A 14,542-nucleotide genomic window follows, 5' to 3' on the forward strand; every position below is an offset into this window, starting at 1 on the left:
GACCAAATCTAAAACTATTAAAAAATGTTTTCATGAAAGGACAAAAGCTGAAAAAATATAATAGATGAAAAACATAAATTTAAAGCTGCAGTCCGTAAGTTTTGCCTCTTTGTCACCATCTCGGTTTGAAAAACTGCAATTGCAGCTATTTGCGGAATTATCTTCCTTGTGCGGCTTGTGCAGCGGCACGGCTCCAGAGCAGATGAATCTAACGTGTGGCTATCAGTCACCGCACCGCACTTTGTATTCAAAGAATCTACATCTTGAAAGTATGATCCAAATAAGAGTTTTCACTGGACAATGTCATTTGAACAAGTAACAACTGCCACTTTTGTTCTGATCAACTGAGGAAAAAAGCATTACAATAAATTGCGCTATGAATGGTTATTAAGTCTAACGATCGGTTAGCTCATATCACATCAAACCGTGCCAATTATTATTATTGTTATACTTTGTTTACAAATTGTTGACGTTAATAACATAAGCATTGCGGGACTGTGTGTATTTAGTGTGTATTAGCTTAGTTTAATATAGTAGTTATAGTTTTGAACACTGGCTGGTTATGTACTTGCTCAAAAATGTATTTTGGATAATATTTAACCAAAAGTTACTGACTGCAGCTTTAAACAAAAATTTGAAATTTTGCCTTGCCAACTACCTGAAATAAAATTAGTTGTACTACAAAAATTTCTAAAACTAAATATCAGGGGGAAAAAACAAATAAAAAGGATAAGCACATAACAAAATGACTAAAACGTAAACTAAAAAAATTTACTAAAATGAAAACTAAAAATAAAAAAATAAAAGCTAAAATATCAATAAATACTATAAAGCCCCGTGTCCACCAAAGTGGTTGTTCCCGAGGCTAGCGTATTTCTTCAACTGTTTTCAATGGGAGTGCCGTGTTTTTTTAAATGCCAGGAGTGTGCCGGCATTTTTTCCACACTGAGCGCTCGGGCGTTTTTTTCTCGGCGCCGAGAGTTGAAGAATGTTCAACATTGAGTAAAACGCAGCACTCATTACTGTCACTTTTTAGTCAGCTGACCAATCACAGTGGAGGAGGGGTGGGACCGATCAACCGTCACACCCTGCTTGTACTACGACTGATCTGATACAATGGAGAAGTTAATATTGCTTGTCTCCGAGTATTTATATCTTTACCAGATGGAACTGCTGGACTACCATATTATTGTTATGTAAAATAAGGCTTGGAAAAACATTTCATTCGCGATGCGTCTGCCATATTACTTCAGCGGATATTCCATATCATAGCAACCACAGCATCTCAACTGAAAAAAAATTCTGCGCTCTGCTGAAAATGCCCAGCTGTGAGTGCTTCAGAGTGCCTGTCGTTTTCAGCTGGCTAAAACGCTTTGGTGGACACACGGCCTAATAATATATATATAAATAATACTGAAATATTAAATAGGTTTTAACTGATTGGACTACACAAAAAGCAATCTAAGACTTACAGTTAGTTGATTCCAATACACAATTTAACAAAGATTTTTGCTAAGCTAAAGATGCTAACAAGAACAAAAACTACAAAGCATACATACAGTGGGGAAAAAAAGTATTTAGTCAGCCACCAATTGTACAAGTTCTCCCACTTAAAAAGATGAGAGAGGCATGTAATTTTCATCATAGGTATACCTCAACTATGAGAGACAAAATGAGAAAAAAAAATCCAGAAAATCACATTGTAGGATTTTTAAAGAATTTATTTGCAAATTATGGTGGAAAATAAGTATTTGGTCAATAACAAAATTTCATCTCAATACTTTGTTATATACCCTTTGTTGGCAATGACAGAGGTCAAACGTTTTCTGTAAGTCTTCACAAGGTTTTCACACACTGTTGCTGGTATTTTGGCCCATTCCTCCATCCAGATCTCCTCTAGAGCAGTAATGTTTGGGGGCTGTCGCTGGGCAACACGGATTAGAAGTTACAGGTCTGTAAGAGCCAGAAATCTTGCTTGTTTGTAGCTGACTAAATACTTTTTTGCCCCACTGTAAATGTTGGGTTAAAAAGTTCATATTGCTTATTTGTTTAATTATTTATTAGATGGGGTTGTTTTTATTGATACTTTGCAGTACAGAATAAAATGCAAGCATGTCTACTGCATATTTTCAGTGATCTTGTCGCAAAGTACATGCACAGGTACATGCCATGTTGCCTGAACTTGGACAAAATTAGTTATCTGACTATGTCAGTGAAGTTTATTGAAGTTGATGTTGACTATAAATTTACATGTATTTTATTTAATAATTATGCTGTCTTCTGTTTAGAACAGCCTTCACATCAAACGTCTGATGCCTTAATGCTGACTATTTAGGCAGATAGTGTGAGACAGTGTTGGATAGTGTGTACATATATTAAAATACACCCTTAGTTACCCAAATATAAAAAATATTTTATTATAACTATCTGTAGAGAGAAGTTCGTACTCTCTTTCGGGAGTTGGCCACTTTCTCAGTCTTGGCCTGGAACAGGGTGCCCTGGTACTGCTGGGCAGCGCTTTCATCCAGTTGCAGTAACATGGCGTTTGGGTTTCTCATGGCAGCTAGAGTGCCTTCAGGGACTCCGTGGTCAATGGCGTCATTGATGGCGATCACAGCAGCGTGCACTGAATCATTACAACAGAAGATAATGCATATATTTTGAGCTCAAAGCAATGTAAAACAGTAATTACCGTGCTGTTAAACTCTTGGCTGTTAAGTCTAGTTGTTTATGTTTACAAGGGAAGGAGTTGTGCCAAAGTGCCAAGAGGAATTCGACTTTTAAAAGCAGAAGCTGAAACAATGCTCACAGGCTGCTTCGTCCACTGATAGCTCGTTGGCCAAAATCCCACCAATTTTGCTGAATGCTGGCATTTGAATGTTGTACTTCTCTAATTCAATCTTCATGTTGTTAATCTCCTCCTCTGAAAAGACAAAAACAACACACAAATAACAAAAAAAATGGAGATTATTTGTCTCAGTGGAAAGTGTTCCGTTTGCTTTCATTGTTTTCTACTGTATGTCACGATTTTATAATCATGGTAACCTTTTGGAAGGTAATCTTGGCTTTGCATCTTTCCTTGCTTTGATGTGATTGGCTGGACATTGTTCTCAATAGGTCTGGTAAATAATGTTTTCCATTCATGGACTTGGCAGGCAGTTTCAGGTCAGCCAAAATGGCAGGAAACGCTCATACAGTTGATAGTGATTTTCACATTGACCACGGCAATGTTATTGTACAAACTCAAGCTTTAGTATGATACTACAGCGAGCTGACTCACCTGTGAAGGCGACCTTGCCATACAGGTCTGTAATCTGGGGCGCAAGGCCAAGTTTAAACAGGTAGAGGCTGTTGAAAGAAACAGAAAGTGAATATGAGAAAGAAAATTCCCCAGAGGAGAGCTATCCTATTCTATAGGTGTGTGCGGGAAAAGACACTACTGCAAAGGGAATCCGATGTTATCTTCATGGCTTTCAATTTCAACATACATCCGTTCATCAATATCAACAACAAACACGCACAACTGGATTTATTACCCCTCACCCCACGTCAGACCCCTGCCAAATTCTTGCCCCCTGAATACTGCTATTTCCTGTTTCTGAAGGCCAGATTTATGGCCTTTGGGCCCAGCGTCAATTCTGCATTGAGCTGGAATGTGAGAGTTACAAATGGCAGGATTCTCTAGCCTCATGTTAAGTGCCTCAACAGAAACCAGAACAGGATTCCTCATTAATTCTGACTCAATAATTCTGAGATGAGTGTAGATGCAAATCAAATCTACCCATCATAACCTTTGCACTTTTATCCATGATTAACTTGATTTAATCAAAAATAGGAGTCTAAATAAAATTGAGTTTAAATATGCATATCGTGCTTAAGTTGGAGAAGCTACTTTGAAACTGCAAGTAGTTAACTTAAAGTAGTTATTTACATGTATTTATCTGTAGCTGTAGGTAGCAGGTATTTATTTGCAACAGCAAAAAACAACAACAAGGGTGACAGACCTTACACTGAACACAAAATAATACTAAATACAACTAATAACACTAAAAATGCCCTAATTTAAAAATTATTTTGCTCAAAGTGATCTAAACTGAATGAGACGTGCAACATAAATCATTCATTTGAACAGGAAGTGTGAATGTAAAGACTACCTAATGAGTCACTAAAACAGATTCATTTCTAAACTACCGTTCAAAAAGTCTGGGTTCAGTACGTTTTTTCATGTTTTTAAAAGAAGTCTCTTATGCTCACCAAGGCTGCATTTAAACTGTTTTCTATTTTAATACATTTAAAAATGGCATTTGTTCCTGTGATGGCAAAGCTGAATTCTCAGCAGCATCACTCCAGTCTTCAGTGTCACATGATCCTCCAGAAATCATTCTGATATGCTGATTTGCTGCTCAAGAAACATTTCTTATTATCAAGGTTGAAAACAGTTGTGCAGCTTCATATTTTTGTGCAAACCATGAGGAATCTTTCATAACACTAAAAATGTCTTAACAGTCAATTTAATGTTTTTCTTTTTCTGATAAAAATTCATTTCTTTCCAAAAAAGAAAAAAAACTTACTGACCCCAAACATTTGAATGGTGTTGTATGTAAACATCCCAGCACTACATAATATATAAAGAGAACCATGTAGGATAGTTTAAATAATTAGTATAGTTTGTAACAGGGTTGTGCCAATAGACGATAGTATTGTGTATCGACGATAGCACATTTCTTTGTCGATAGTCAAGACGATATTAGGCTCATTCTCCTATAAATGTATTAAATTATTATTATTAGGCGGCCTATTATAATTCAGCTATTATTATCAAATTGCCCCGCTATTTCACTTCAGCACCGCAATTCACACTCGCGCAAATGAGGATTAGAGCCTGTCATCCGGTGAAGGAGTCTCCAACCACAAACACAGACGTACATCGTCTGCTGATATAAGGTATTTCCTTGCATTTTAACAAGTAATCTGAATGGCCTATATATGTGCAATAGTTTAACCAAGCCCTCACTAACTGAGTTTAACGCCACAGTTATGTTAGAAAGCATCTCATCCTTGTTTCTGTGGCGGTGCGTCGGGCTCGTCATGGGGCACACGGTCCTGAGCGCTGTATGACTGATGTATCCGTTTAATTTAACTTTACTCCAAATATATGAACGTACCTGTTTTAAATACGTTTATATTTAAAGTGTTCGTTTATGTCCAATATTTAGTGTTAAACTGTTAGTCTTTAAAATAAATCTACTTTTGATTTTCACCGTTGACTGCGGACCTTTTAGACTGATAACTTCCGTGCTCTGATACGGCAAACTTGTCACAGGACATGCGGTCCTAATAGCGATGTATGACTGTTTTATCAGAATATATATGAAATAGCTGTTTTAAATATTTGTATATTTGACATGTTAGTTTATCAGTATGTTTGAAAGTATATTATTTCGATTATTGGTGCTTTCATAGGCTCCTTCTCGCGCGCGGGGGGTTTAAAACACCACATAGTTATGAAATAGTCTATGACAAGTACAGAGAGGCTCTCTCTTGCCCCCACCCACCCATGCACGCACTCACGATAATATCGAGCATCGGTGATCTCACGGGCTGGCGATATGACGATTTGAAAAATGACCATATCGCCCAACACTAGTTTGTAATTAGTGCATGCAGAACTGTGGCAATAGTCAATGTGACAGACAAAAACAGAATTTTGTTACTGAAAAAGCTCCACTATTATGAACTCAGCTGAACTACTGTAACAAACATATATAAGAAAAAAAAATAGTAATAATAATAAAAACTTAATTTACTAGCAACAGTTCTTTTGGTTAGTTTCTCCCCAACAAGAGATTTGTGAATAAGCCCACAGCGACATAGTAGTTACCTGAGAGCATGTATGCAATAGATGCAACGGGGCATGTTCTTCCTGTCGTAGATGTCGGTTGTCTCAGGATAGAAGATCTGACAGGGAGAGACAAGTACATGTATTTTGATTAGACAATGCAGAATTGTTGCCAAACATGGGAAAGAAGTTCAGAGGCAAGCTCTATCATGTTAGTCACTCAATAAAGCAGAAGTAATGCTGCTAATGAAAGAAGCAGGCAGACTCGTGTTCACCACCTACACTCCTCACCTTAGGAAGGCCCTTATCTGTCATTGCATTCAGCCATTGGATGATATTGTCTGTGTGTCTGAAATGGAGCCCGGTGGCCTACAAGTGGGACAAAGAAGAAAGCAACAAGTGAATCCAAACCATCTACTATTTTCATATCAGTGCTTCTGAAAAGGTTTTAAACTTCAGTCTTACCTTGTAGCGTGTTTGTTCGCGGTCATAGATCCTTTTGAGAGAGACCACACTGGGAGCAAAGAAGTTTCCCAGCTTGGCTAGGTACACGCCATTCCTCAGGCCCTCCTCCAGCTCAGTGGTGGGCGGGAGATCCTCATTTAAACACGCTTCAATCCATCTGAAACATGAAGACACATGGCATATTCAGCAAGGCAAGTTTTATACCCAAGGAAGGCAAAAGAGCCTTTATGTTGTTATAAAAGAGACATCGTGTTAGACTGCTTTATTATAATGCACTTGCAGTGCTTGGCACAGTTTTCAAATACATCTGAATACCTTTATTATAGGTTAAACCTCTTGGGGACATACTCAAATACCTTAGATCATCTAAAAGAACCAGTACAAAAGGTGACACTCATGCTATGAAAAGGTGCTCTTCTTCATGTGTTATGAGGTTTGATTACAGGAGCGTTTTGTCCTAAGACCAACAAAATATCACATACCAGCTAGTTATTGACAACATTCTCCTGTACATTTCAACCTGCTGAAGCGAACAGAAAAATATTCCATGAAGGCCAACCAGTGTTGTTTTAAAACAGAAACAACACGACCTGACATACTTCATATATTGAACATCTGGAACACAAGGAAAACGTAGAAAGCAGGAACTGAGATGGAGACTAAACTTTCTTGCTCTGCTAAGGTTTGTCGTCCACTTGCAGGACAGATGGACGACGCAACAATAGATTATGATGCAAATTTACATTACCATGGAATTTCCATGTCATTTACATAATGCTAGTTGTCTGCTTTGCAAAGGCCAATTTTGTTTGCTTTAGAAAAGCAGCAGGCACTTCAGTTTCTTAAAGTCATAGTTCACCCAAAGACGACAACTTGAATCACCTGAATCCCTTTTTTCTGTGTAGAACTTTTGAAGAATGTTCATACAATGAGGGTGACTGTGACTAGGGGTTTAGCTCCAAAAAGGATGAAAAGATATCATAAAAGCAACCCATACAACTCATTCAATGTCTTCTAAGTATCCTGAAGCCATACAATATCTTTGTGTAAGAAACCGGACACATCATATTCACATTGAAAGGAAGTCAATATGCACAAATGAGATTTGAAAACTACAGCAGAGGGGAAGATTATCTGTAAAGAATGTATCGTATGAATTTAAAAGACATGCTATATAGAGATGAATTTTATGGGGCTTTTTTTGGACCTTGTCACTGCATGTTTTCATTGTATGGGAAAGAGCGAGTGAATATAATTCAATGTTAATCTTATGATTCAAAGTCATATAGGTTTGGAATGAGATAGGGTGGGGTGAGTAAATTATGACAACACCTTCACTTCTGTGCAGGCATGTGACGTATAAAGTTTTCATATCATGATCACTGCTAAAACTTTTATTACGGTTTTTAGTATTATCACAGTGTGGAATTGCATTACAAACACAGGTTAAAAAGATAAGAGATCAATTTTAATAACATTTCCAAATAACAAAATGAACATTTAACATTTAAATACAATAAAGCAAAACACAAATTAAAATGTGAAAATGTGTAACTGTAAACAAATGTTTGAAAATAATTATCAAGTATGTAGGCATTTGCTGTTGTCTGATAAACACCATAGCAAATACAAAAATCTGAATTGCTGTTTGAATTCATTTTAATACTACACTCTGAACATTCTGTCTGTTGTTAGGATGACAGGATATTTTAGGCCGGTCTGCCTCATCGAACGCTCATCAATGTCAAAAAGTTCGAGATGGCCTATCAAATCAAAGAAGGTGGGCTTTACCGTTCACAAGTGTCGAGCATGAATTCCAGTGCAGTGCTTTGGTTATAATGGTGAAAGGGTGCAAGGTAAGATGCAAGTTGTCAAATATGAAATGTTTTACGATAACTGCTTTAAATAGAAACTTTTTTTTAATGGTTAAATAAGGCTCACTGAGCTCTGCCAGACACATGAGGTGCTGCCTCTCTCCATCTCACTCCACTCATCCCAGCATTCAGAGATGGCTTTGGCATGCCAGTTGACATTAGAGGTGACAAAGGAAATCTCCAGGGCCCATATTTGCCTGCCGTTCACCGTTCCACACGGGGCCCGCCGGATGCATTATGAGCCTGCTGGGTTTCTTCACTGCCTTCTTTCTTTTCTCTGACCCGCTTTCTACCTTGTCATCCAATCAACATTCTCATCTTAAATAACAAGCAGATTGAGAAGAGGTGTCTTCAGAATCTCTGCTGCCAGAGCAAAAATACTATTTTTGCAATAGTTGGTACCCACTGTTCTCTCCATTTCACAGTAAGCCTTGCTGGACCGTGGATTGGCATTCCAAAGCTCCTCAGCTCTGGAACTCTTCTTTCAGGAATTGGCTACTCCTTCTGACCCCAGTCTATCATTTTGTCCCACTTGAAGGACTGCAATCCATTATCCATTTATTCCATGTTTAATTTTATTTCACCACCACAAAATGCAATTAAGCACAATACATAATCCAAAATGAGGTGGAAATTACATTGTAGCAGGCCCATAACATTGAGGGGCCCAAGTCTTGCCCATGAGTTAGAACTGGCCAAATTGTTGGTCTGCCTCAGAGATCTAACAACACTCGTCATTGTGAAAATGATTGAGAGGGCCAATCAAATCAAAGACAAGGTTACGGTCTTGGATAACAATACCTCTACCTGATCTGTGAGTGCCCACACAGGACACATATTGTTAGCAGCAGCCTAACAACCTTCATTCTGCCTCTCAACTGAAAAACACTCTGCAATGGTTCTTTGTGATGGACATGCCTGCACTCGTGCACACACACACACACACACACACACACACACACACACAGAGGCGACACACCCAAGTCAATGCTATTAATGGGCCCTGAGAAGTGAGAATGACGCTAAATAAAATCTGAATTCCATTATTAACATATATGAAACTATTCATGAATACAATCTGGAGACATTTCAAACTTAAGTAAAAAATAACTGAGACTGTAGCTGAGAATGTGTAACAGTATCTATCTACTACAAAGGACTTCCTTTTAGTGTGACACAGAAAGAATAAAGCCGCACAGTTCACAGGTCATTCCAATAGGAAGAGGTGAGAGTGAGTTCACTGTCTTCCAAGGAAGACACACAAGGGCTTTCCGCTCCTGTTTTGTAACACTCCAAGAATAATATTTAAGGGGTCATTTTGTGAGAACATTAAATCAAACTGTCCTCATGTTACATTTTCCCTGATCTTTTGGAAAAAGTTTGAAGCAGGACTGGATGATACACTGAATAATAGCAATATTAAATCACAATAATTTTGTTGGTGACAAAATTAGGGAATATTGTGAACATTGCATAAAATATCAAGATATACATTTTAGCTATATTGCTTAGCCCTAGTTTAAAGTGCTATAAAACAATACTGTGACTTCCTCTCCATTACAAAAATAACATAGTTAAGTCTATGAAGTCAGAAAATTGAAACATTTAACACATGACCATCCACATTTTCATGACAATGACACATAATCAAGTGTTGAGATACTTGGGCCACCCAGTCACAGTGTGGTAATGAAGGAGGAGAAAGAACAGATACTGTTATTCCTAAACAGCAGATTAACTAACAGTTTGAGAGGCAGACTTCAATGCAGATGTTGTGATCCTGGGACAGTGGATGGGACAGTTAAAAACTATACTGGACCAGACTCATCTGTAGCCCATCAATACAGTTCCACTTGTCATATGTGAAAAGGGCATTATATAGGAACCTTAAAGTCACAGCAACAAAAAACAACAAAAATCTAATTCCAAGAAAGAGAAAGAAATTTCAAAAAGAAAAAAAAAAACCTTAACCTTAAATGAACATAAGTGAAAAAATTAAAAATAAGCATGATAAGACCCTTTCAAACACAATCACTGGACAAAATACTCATTAGTAACTATGTATCACGTATCAGTAAATATATCAGTAAACATCATTTTGGCTGGGACTCAATGGATATCAACACATTAACTGCATTTTTTACAAGCTTGGTATTTGAGTGCTCACAGCTACAGACCACAAACAGTCACTTCCTCACCCATACCAAAAAAAATTTAAAAATTCAAAAGGCACACTCCTAGACAGTTACTCCACCAATCAAATCACAACACTGCGTGAGAGGGCGGAGCCTTTAGAGGGAGTCATTACAACCACTACTACAGCATTTGAGTTTACAGGCAGTTACAATTATGCTCACAAGTTTACATTTCCCCTGCAGAACCCATGAGATGTTTAGTATTTAAAGAGAGAGAGAGAGAGAGAGAGAGAGAGAGAGAGAGAGAGAGAAAGAGAGAGAGAAAGAAATAAAAACTCTTTTCAAGTATTACTCTTAAAAATCTGCACAACAAAAATCTAAGATTATCCCATAAAACAAAATAAGTTATTACAAATTATCCTGTTTAAAAGTTCCCTTAGATCTTAATAAGTGTTGCCTCTCAGCAAAACTACTTGCAATTTAAAAGTTTGATTTCAGTGAGACCAGCAATAATTTATCTTTTAAAAAGCCATGTAAACGCTTGAGTTCATCTGATATCATACCCATCTTATTTTGCAAAGTCAGACAAACAGACCAAGAAAATGTGACCGTAAATGTGACAAAAAGTGCACATTAACAACTGGCCACAACAGGTGACCACGATGTGCATTTAATCCTCCAAATATTCGATTAAACCTTGTGTCACATATACCTGCGCTGCGTCCCAATGTGCCTATACTACTCCTTTAAAGTATGTACTCTTTTGGTGAAGAAAAAGTACACACTTTTGAGTGTGTAGTAGAAGAGTAGGCAAGCTTTGGGACATACTATCACGTCACACAATTGCGTCTTTAAAGGACCGCTCTGTCACACCTGTTGCAAGCACCCTGTCACTGTAAACTGGCCTGTCAATCATCTTGTCACAGTTAACATCCTTCACATTTCATTTCATTTCACTTCCTACCGTACTGGAGAGAAAATAAGTAGCTTGTTGATCTGCCAGTCGCGGGTCTTTAATGCGGAGAACTCTAGAAGGTGAAATATAACATGGATAACAATAAATAAATATTTTTTACCAGGTTAAATGTTGATTATTAGTAACTCAAACCCCTTTTTGTAAACCTCTCTACCTAATCGTCGATCACGCGCATCCGCCACTTTTGTAGTTTTTCTAATACGTTTTATTCGTTTTTGTATTTCTGGACCGAATCCTTCGCCAAAGCGCAATAGATTGTGGGCAATTTTAGCCATTAGAGTGTGCACAGATCCACACTTCAACAAAATCAACTTGAAATAGTAGACCATCCGGGGACTTTTGGCATACTCTTTTCAACATACTATGCTTTGGGACACACTTATTATAATCTCACATACTATTTAGGATGGATAGTATGAACATTGGGACGCAGGGCTGGACAGACCGATGAAGAATGTAGATCTACTTTGGAAAACTAGCTGATCCCAGATCTGTTATTAATAAATATGATCTAAATATTAATCAACAGACTATGCCATGAAACAACCAGCTGTACATGTTTATTCTAGCATCTGCACCAGTTCAGATGGGCAAAGCACAGGCAAATCAGTGGTGGAGCTTATCTGACCACATTGAAATATCAGACTACACTGAGAAAGGCACAGGCACACCTACTTTCACTCACCCTTTCTCAGCAGTGTTTCGCAATGACAGCAAAAACTAAAAAGTACTACATTTCGTCTCATGTAACAATTAAAAAACAATCAAAAAAGATTGGATTATGGGAGAAAGAGAAAGAAAGGAAAAGCCCTGGCACAAGAAAGAGCATTTCACAGCATGCAGTGGCCAATTGCTCCATTACATGCTCAGCTGCAGTGGAGGAATTCAGTGCAGGAGGACCTCCATGATCAGGTGCCAGCCACAGACACTCACAGACTGAGTCCATTCACCTCTCAACAGGAAGCCGCTGTCTGAAACTCACTCACCCCGAAACACCCCCATGAACTGCTTCATGTTTGCCAAGTCTTCAACTGGGGTTTTTTTCAAGCTTAGAGTTTTAACTGCTGACAAATCATTCATACCACATACATTTGGGAAGAATTGGGGAACTTAATCCACACTGCTGCTTCGAGTTATTAAGCAAGTTATTAACAATTTGCATCTCTCAGATAGCATACATACAGCTTATGGTGTTTGAACTGTCATACAAAAAAAAAAAGTGTCAAAATGCCCATTTTGGTGAGTATTCACATAAACAGTAGAGATAGAGATCGGAAGCGTATCAATACATTGGCTCTGTGCATCAGGTCTTAAAGTGACAGCAGCCTAATAAACCTGCTGAGGTCTGTTTCCTTAATGTTAATCAAATAGCAAAAGACAAAGTGAAAATTACTCACTGTTTTTAACTAAATAACCTTAGTAGCTTTAATAAAAATCAGCATATAATTTAAATAGCTATGCAGTGTTTTATTTTACATTTGATTCAGTTTCGTACTTGAATGCTACTGTTGAATAGACGTAGAAATTCTTATATTGTATTTGTCCTATTGTTTGATCTTATTTTAATAACAAATACAAAATAACAAAAATTAATGTGAAATAAATGAAAAATTACTCATATTGTGACATAAGATTTGTCAAAGCACACCAGAAAGTTTCCAAATAATTTTGTCTTCATTTCGAACAGCGTATTTCAAATCCAACCGAACATCTTATTGTTAAATATTTAGCTTGAAAAGTGTTTGTGCTATAATTCTTAGAATATCAATGCAAATATCACCTATTATAGTTAACTAATGCAATGGCATTCAATCATTTTAAGTGCTTTAGTGTCCTCACATCCAGGTTTTGGGGCCACTATAAGCATTTGGAGCAGAGGAAATGGACCTTGCGGCCAAAATCTCCAATTTCCCAAACATTACAGACAAGCTGAGGCACCAAAATGTGGCTGTGGTTTTAAAAAGAGCGGTCTCCCCTTCCTCATTTTAGTGTGTGACAATGGACATAGTGTGTGCTTGTTTCACTGACATCATATCTGCGACCCAGGGATCAAAAGATCCTGTACAATATTTGTGTTTCAAGAGAAAAAAAAAGGCATTCATGGAGGACAAATAATCTCACTCCCACATATTCTCACAGAAAATGTTGGATAAAGCAACAACTAGCCCTAAGAAGTCCAAACTAAACATGCGTCAAAGAAATAAACTGAAGGAACTTCAGATTGACAGGTCAAAGAGTCATCGTAAAAATGCTGACTAAGGCAATCATTCTCAAAGTCAAAGCAAAGTGGACGCTGCCATTTTCCTGGGAAAAGCACCTGTGAAAGGATTGGTGAGGGAAAGCAGCGGGTAATGAAGGGTGGGGCGGCCAAACACAGAGGCGTGGGCTCTTTCCTGGCCAAACAAGGGAGAGGCTGTAAAATGTGTGAGTGAATGAGAGCCGTACTAAAGTAAATCACATAATGAACAATGACCTCATGTTTCTGTAAAATGATCTAATTATATCAGGCAGCAGCAGTTAGAGTGTGAAGTGTCATCGGTTCCCCTCCCTGACACCAAAGGCATTCATTTTCTCACCATTCACTGCTGGCATTTACCGTCTCACCGTCATTGGCAAATGATTTACAGGTAATTAGGCGTTCAACAGATCGCAGTTGATCCGTACAAACCAGGCCCCTTGGTTCGGCATGCATGTGATTCGCGGATGGCAAAGTTGAAATATTATCAAGTGATGCACAGGTTTCTAAGTCTTGCAAATTTAAACATTCAAGCAATTTTAAACCATTCAAGTAAAATGGAACTTAGTTCAGTACACAGTTTACTGAACACAGAATTCAGTTCCCTTTGCGCTTGAATGGACACAGAAACAAAATTATATCAAAACACCTGTTTCGACAAGTATTATCATAAACACAGTCTGTTATGTCTTAAGTGAAGTGAACGCAAACAGAAAGAAATTGGATGTGTATCATTATCTTAGATTTGTGCATTCAGTCTTAAAGTGACCGCACCCAATAAATACCTTCTGCTGTCCTTGTCATTTATGTTAATCACAACAAAACACAGCTTTAGCAAAGATTAATCTACATTTAATTTATACAGTGAACACTAAGTGTAATTTTATACTTAATTATAACATTTTACTGTTAGATCTTATTTGTAACTTTGTTCTATTGTATTTATCTATGCTTAATTTGTGTATTTTTGTTATTTTATTACTGACTGTTCGACTTGTCATTAATAATGTTTGAACT

At 37.6% G+C, this 14,542-nt stretch overlaps 1 protein-coding gene across 1 annotated transcript in view; it reads right to left on the minus strand.

Annotated features, from left to right (window-relative positions):
- LOC107600473 (ras GTPase-activating-like protein IQGAP1) overlaps nucleotides 1–14,542 on the minus strand; it is a gene marked incomplete at its 3' end in the record, with an annotated part of 48,205 nt that overhangs the window by 11,698 nt on the left and 21,965 nt on the right. Inside the window, exons 3-8 of the mRNA XM_016292380.1 lie at nucleotides 6,305–6,461; nucleotides 6,131–6,208; nucleotides 5,882–5,958; nucleotides 3,281–3,348; nucleotides 2,810–2,923; nucleotides 2,448–2,626 (exon numbers count right to left, since the gene is read on the minus strand). Coding sequence (XP_016147866.1) covers nucleotides 2,448–2,626; nucleotides 2,810–2,923; nucleotides 3,281–3,348; nucleotides 5,882–5,958; nucleotides 6,131–6,208; nucleotides 6,305–6,461 — 673 coding nt within the window. The remainder of the gene's footprint in view (nucleotides 1–2,447; nucleotides 2,627–2,809; nucleotides 2,924–3,280; nucleotides 3,349–5,881; nucleotides 5,959–6,130; nucleotides 6,209–6,304; nucleotides 6,462–14,542) is intronic.

The sequence above is a fragment of the Sinocyclocheilus grahami genome, unplaced genomic scaffold (assembly GCF_001515645.1).
Source record: "Sinocyclocheilus grahami isolate Dianchi unplaced genomic scaffold, SAMN03320097.WGS_v1.1 scaffold284.1, whole genome shotgun sequence".
Lineage (NCBI taxonomy): Eukaryota > Metazoa > Chordata > Actinopteri > Cypriniformes > Cyprinidae > Sinocyclocheilus > Sinocyclocheilus grahami.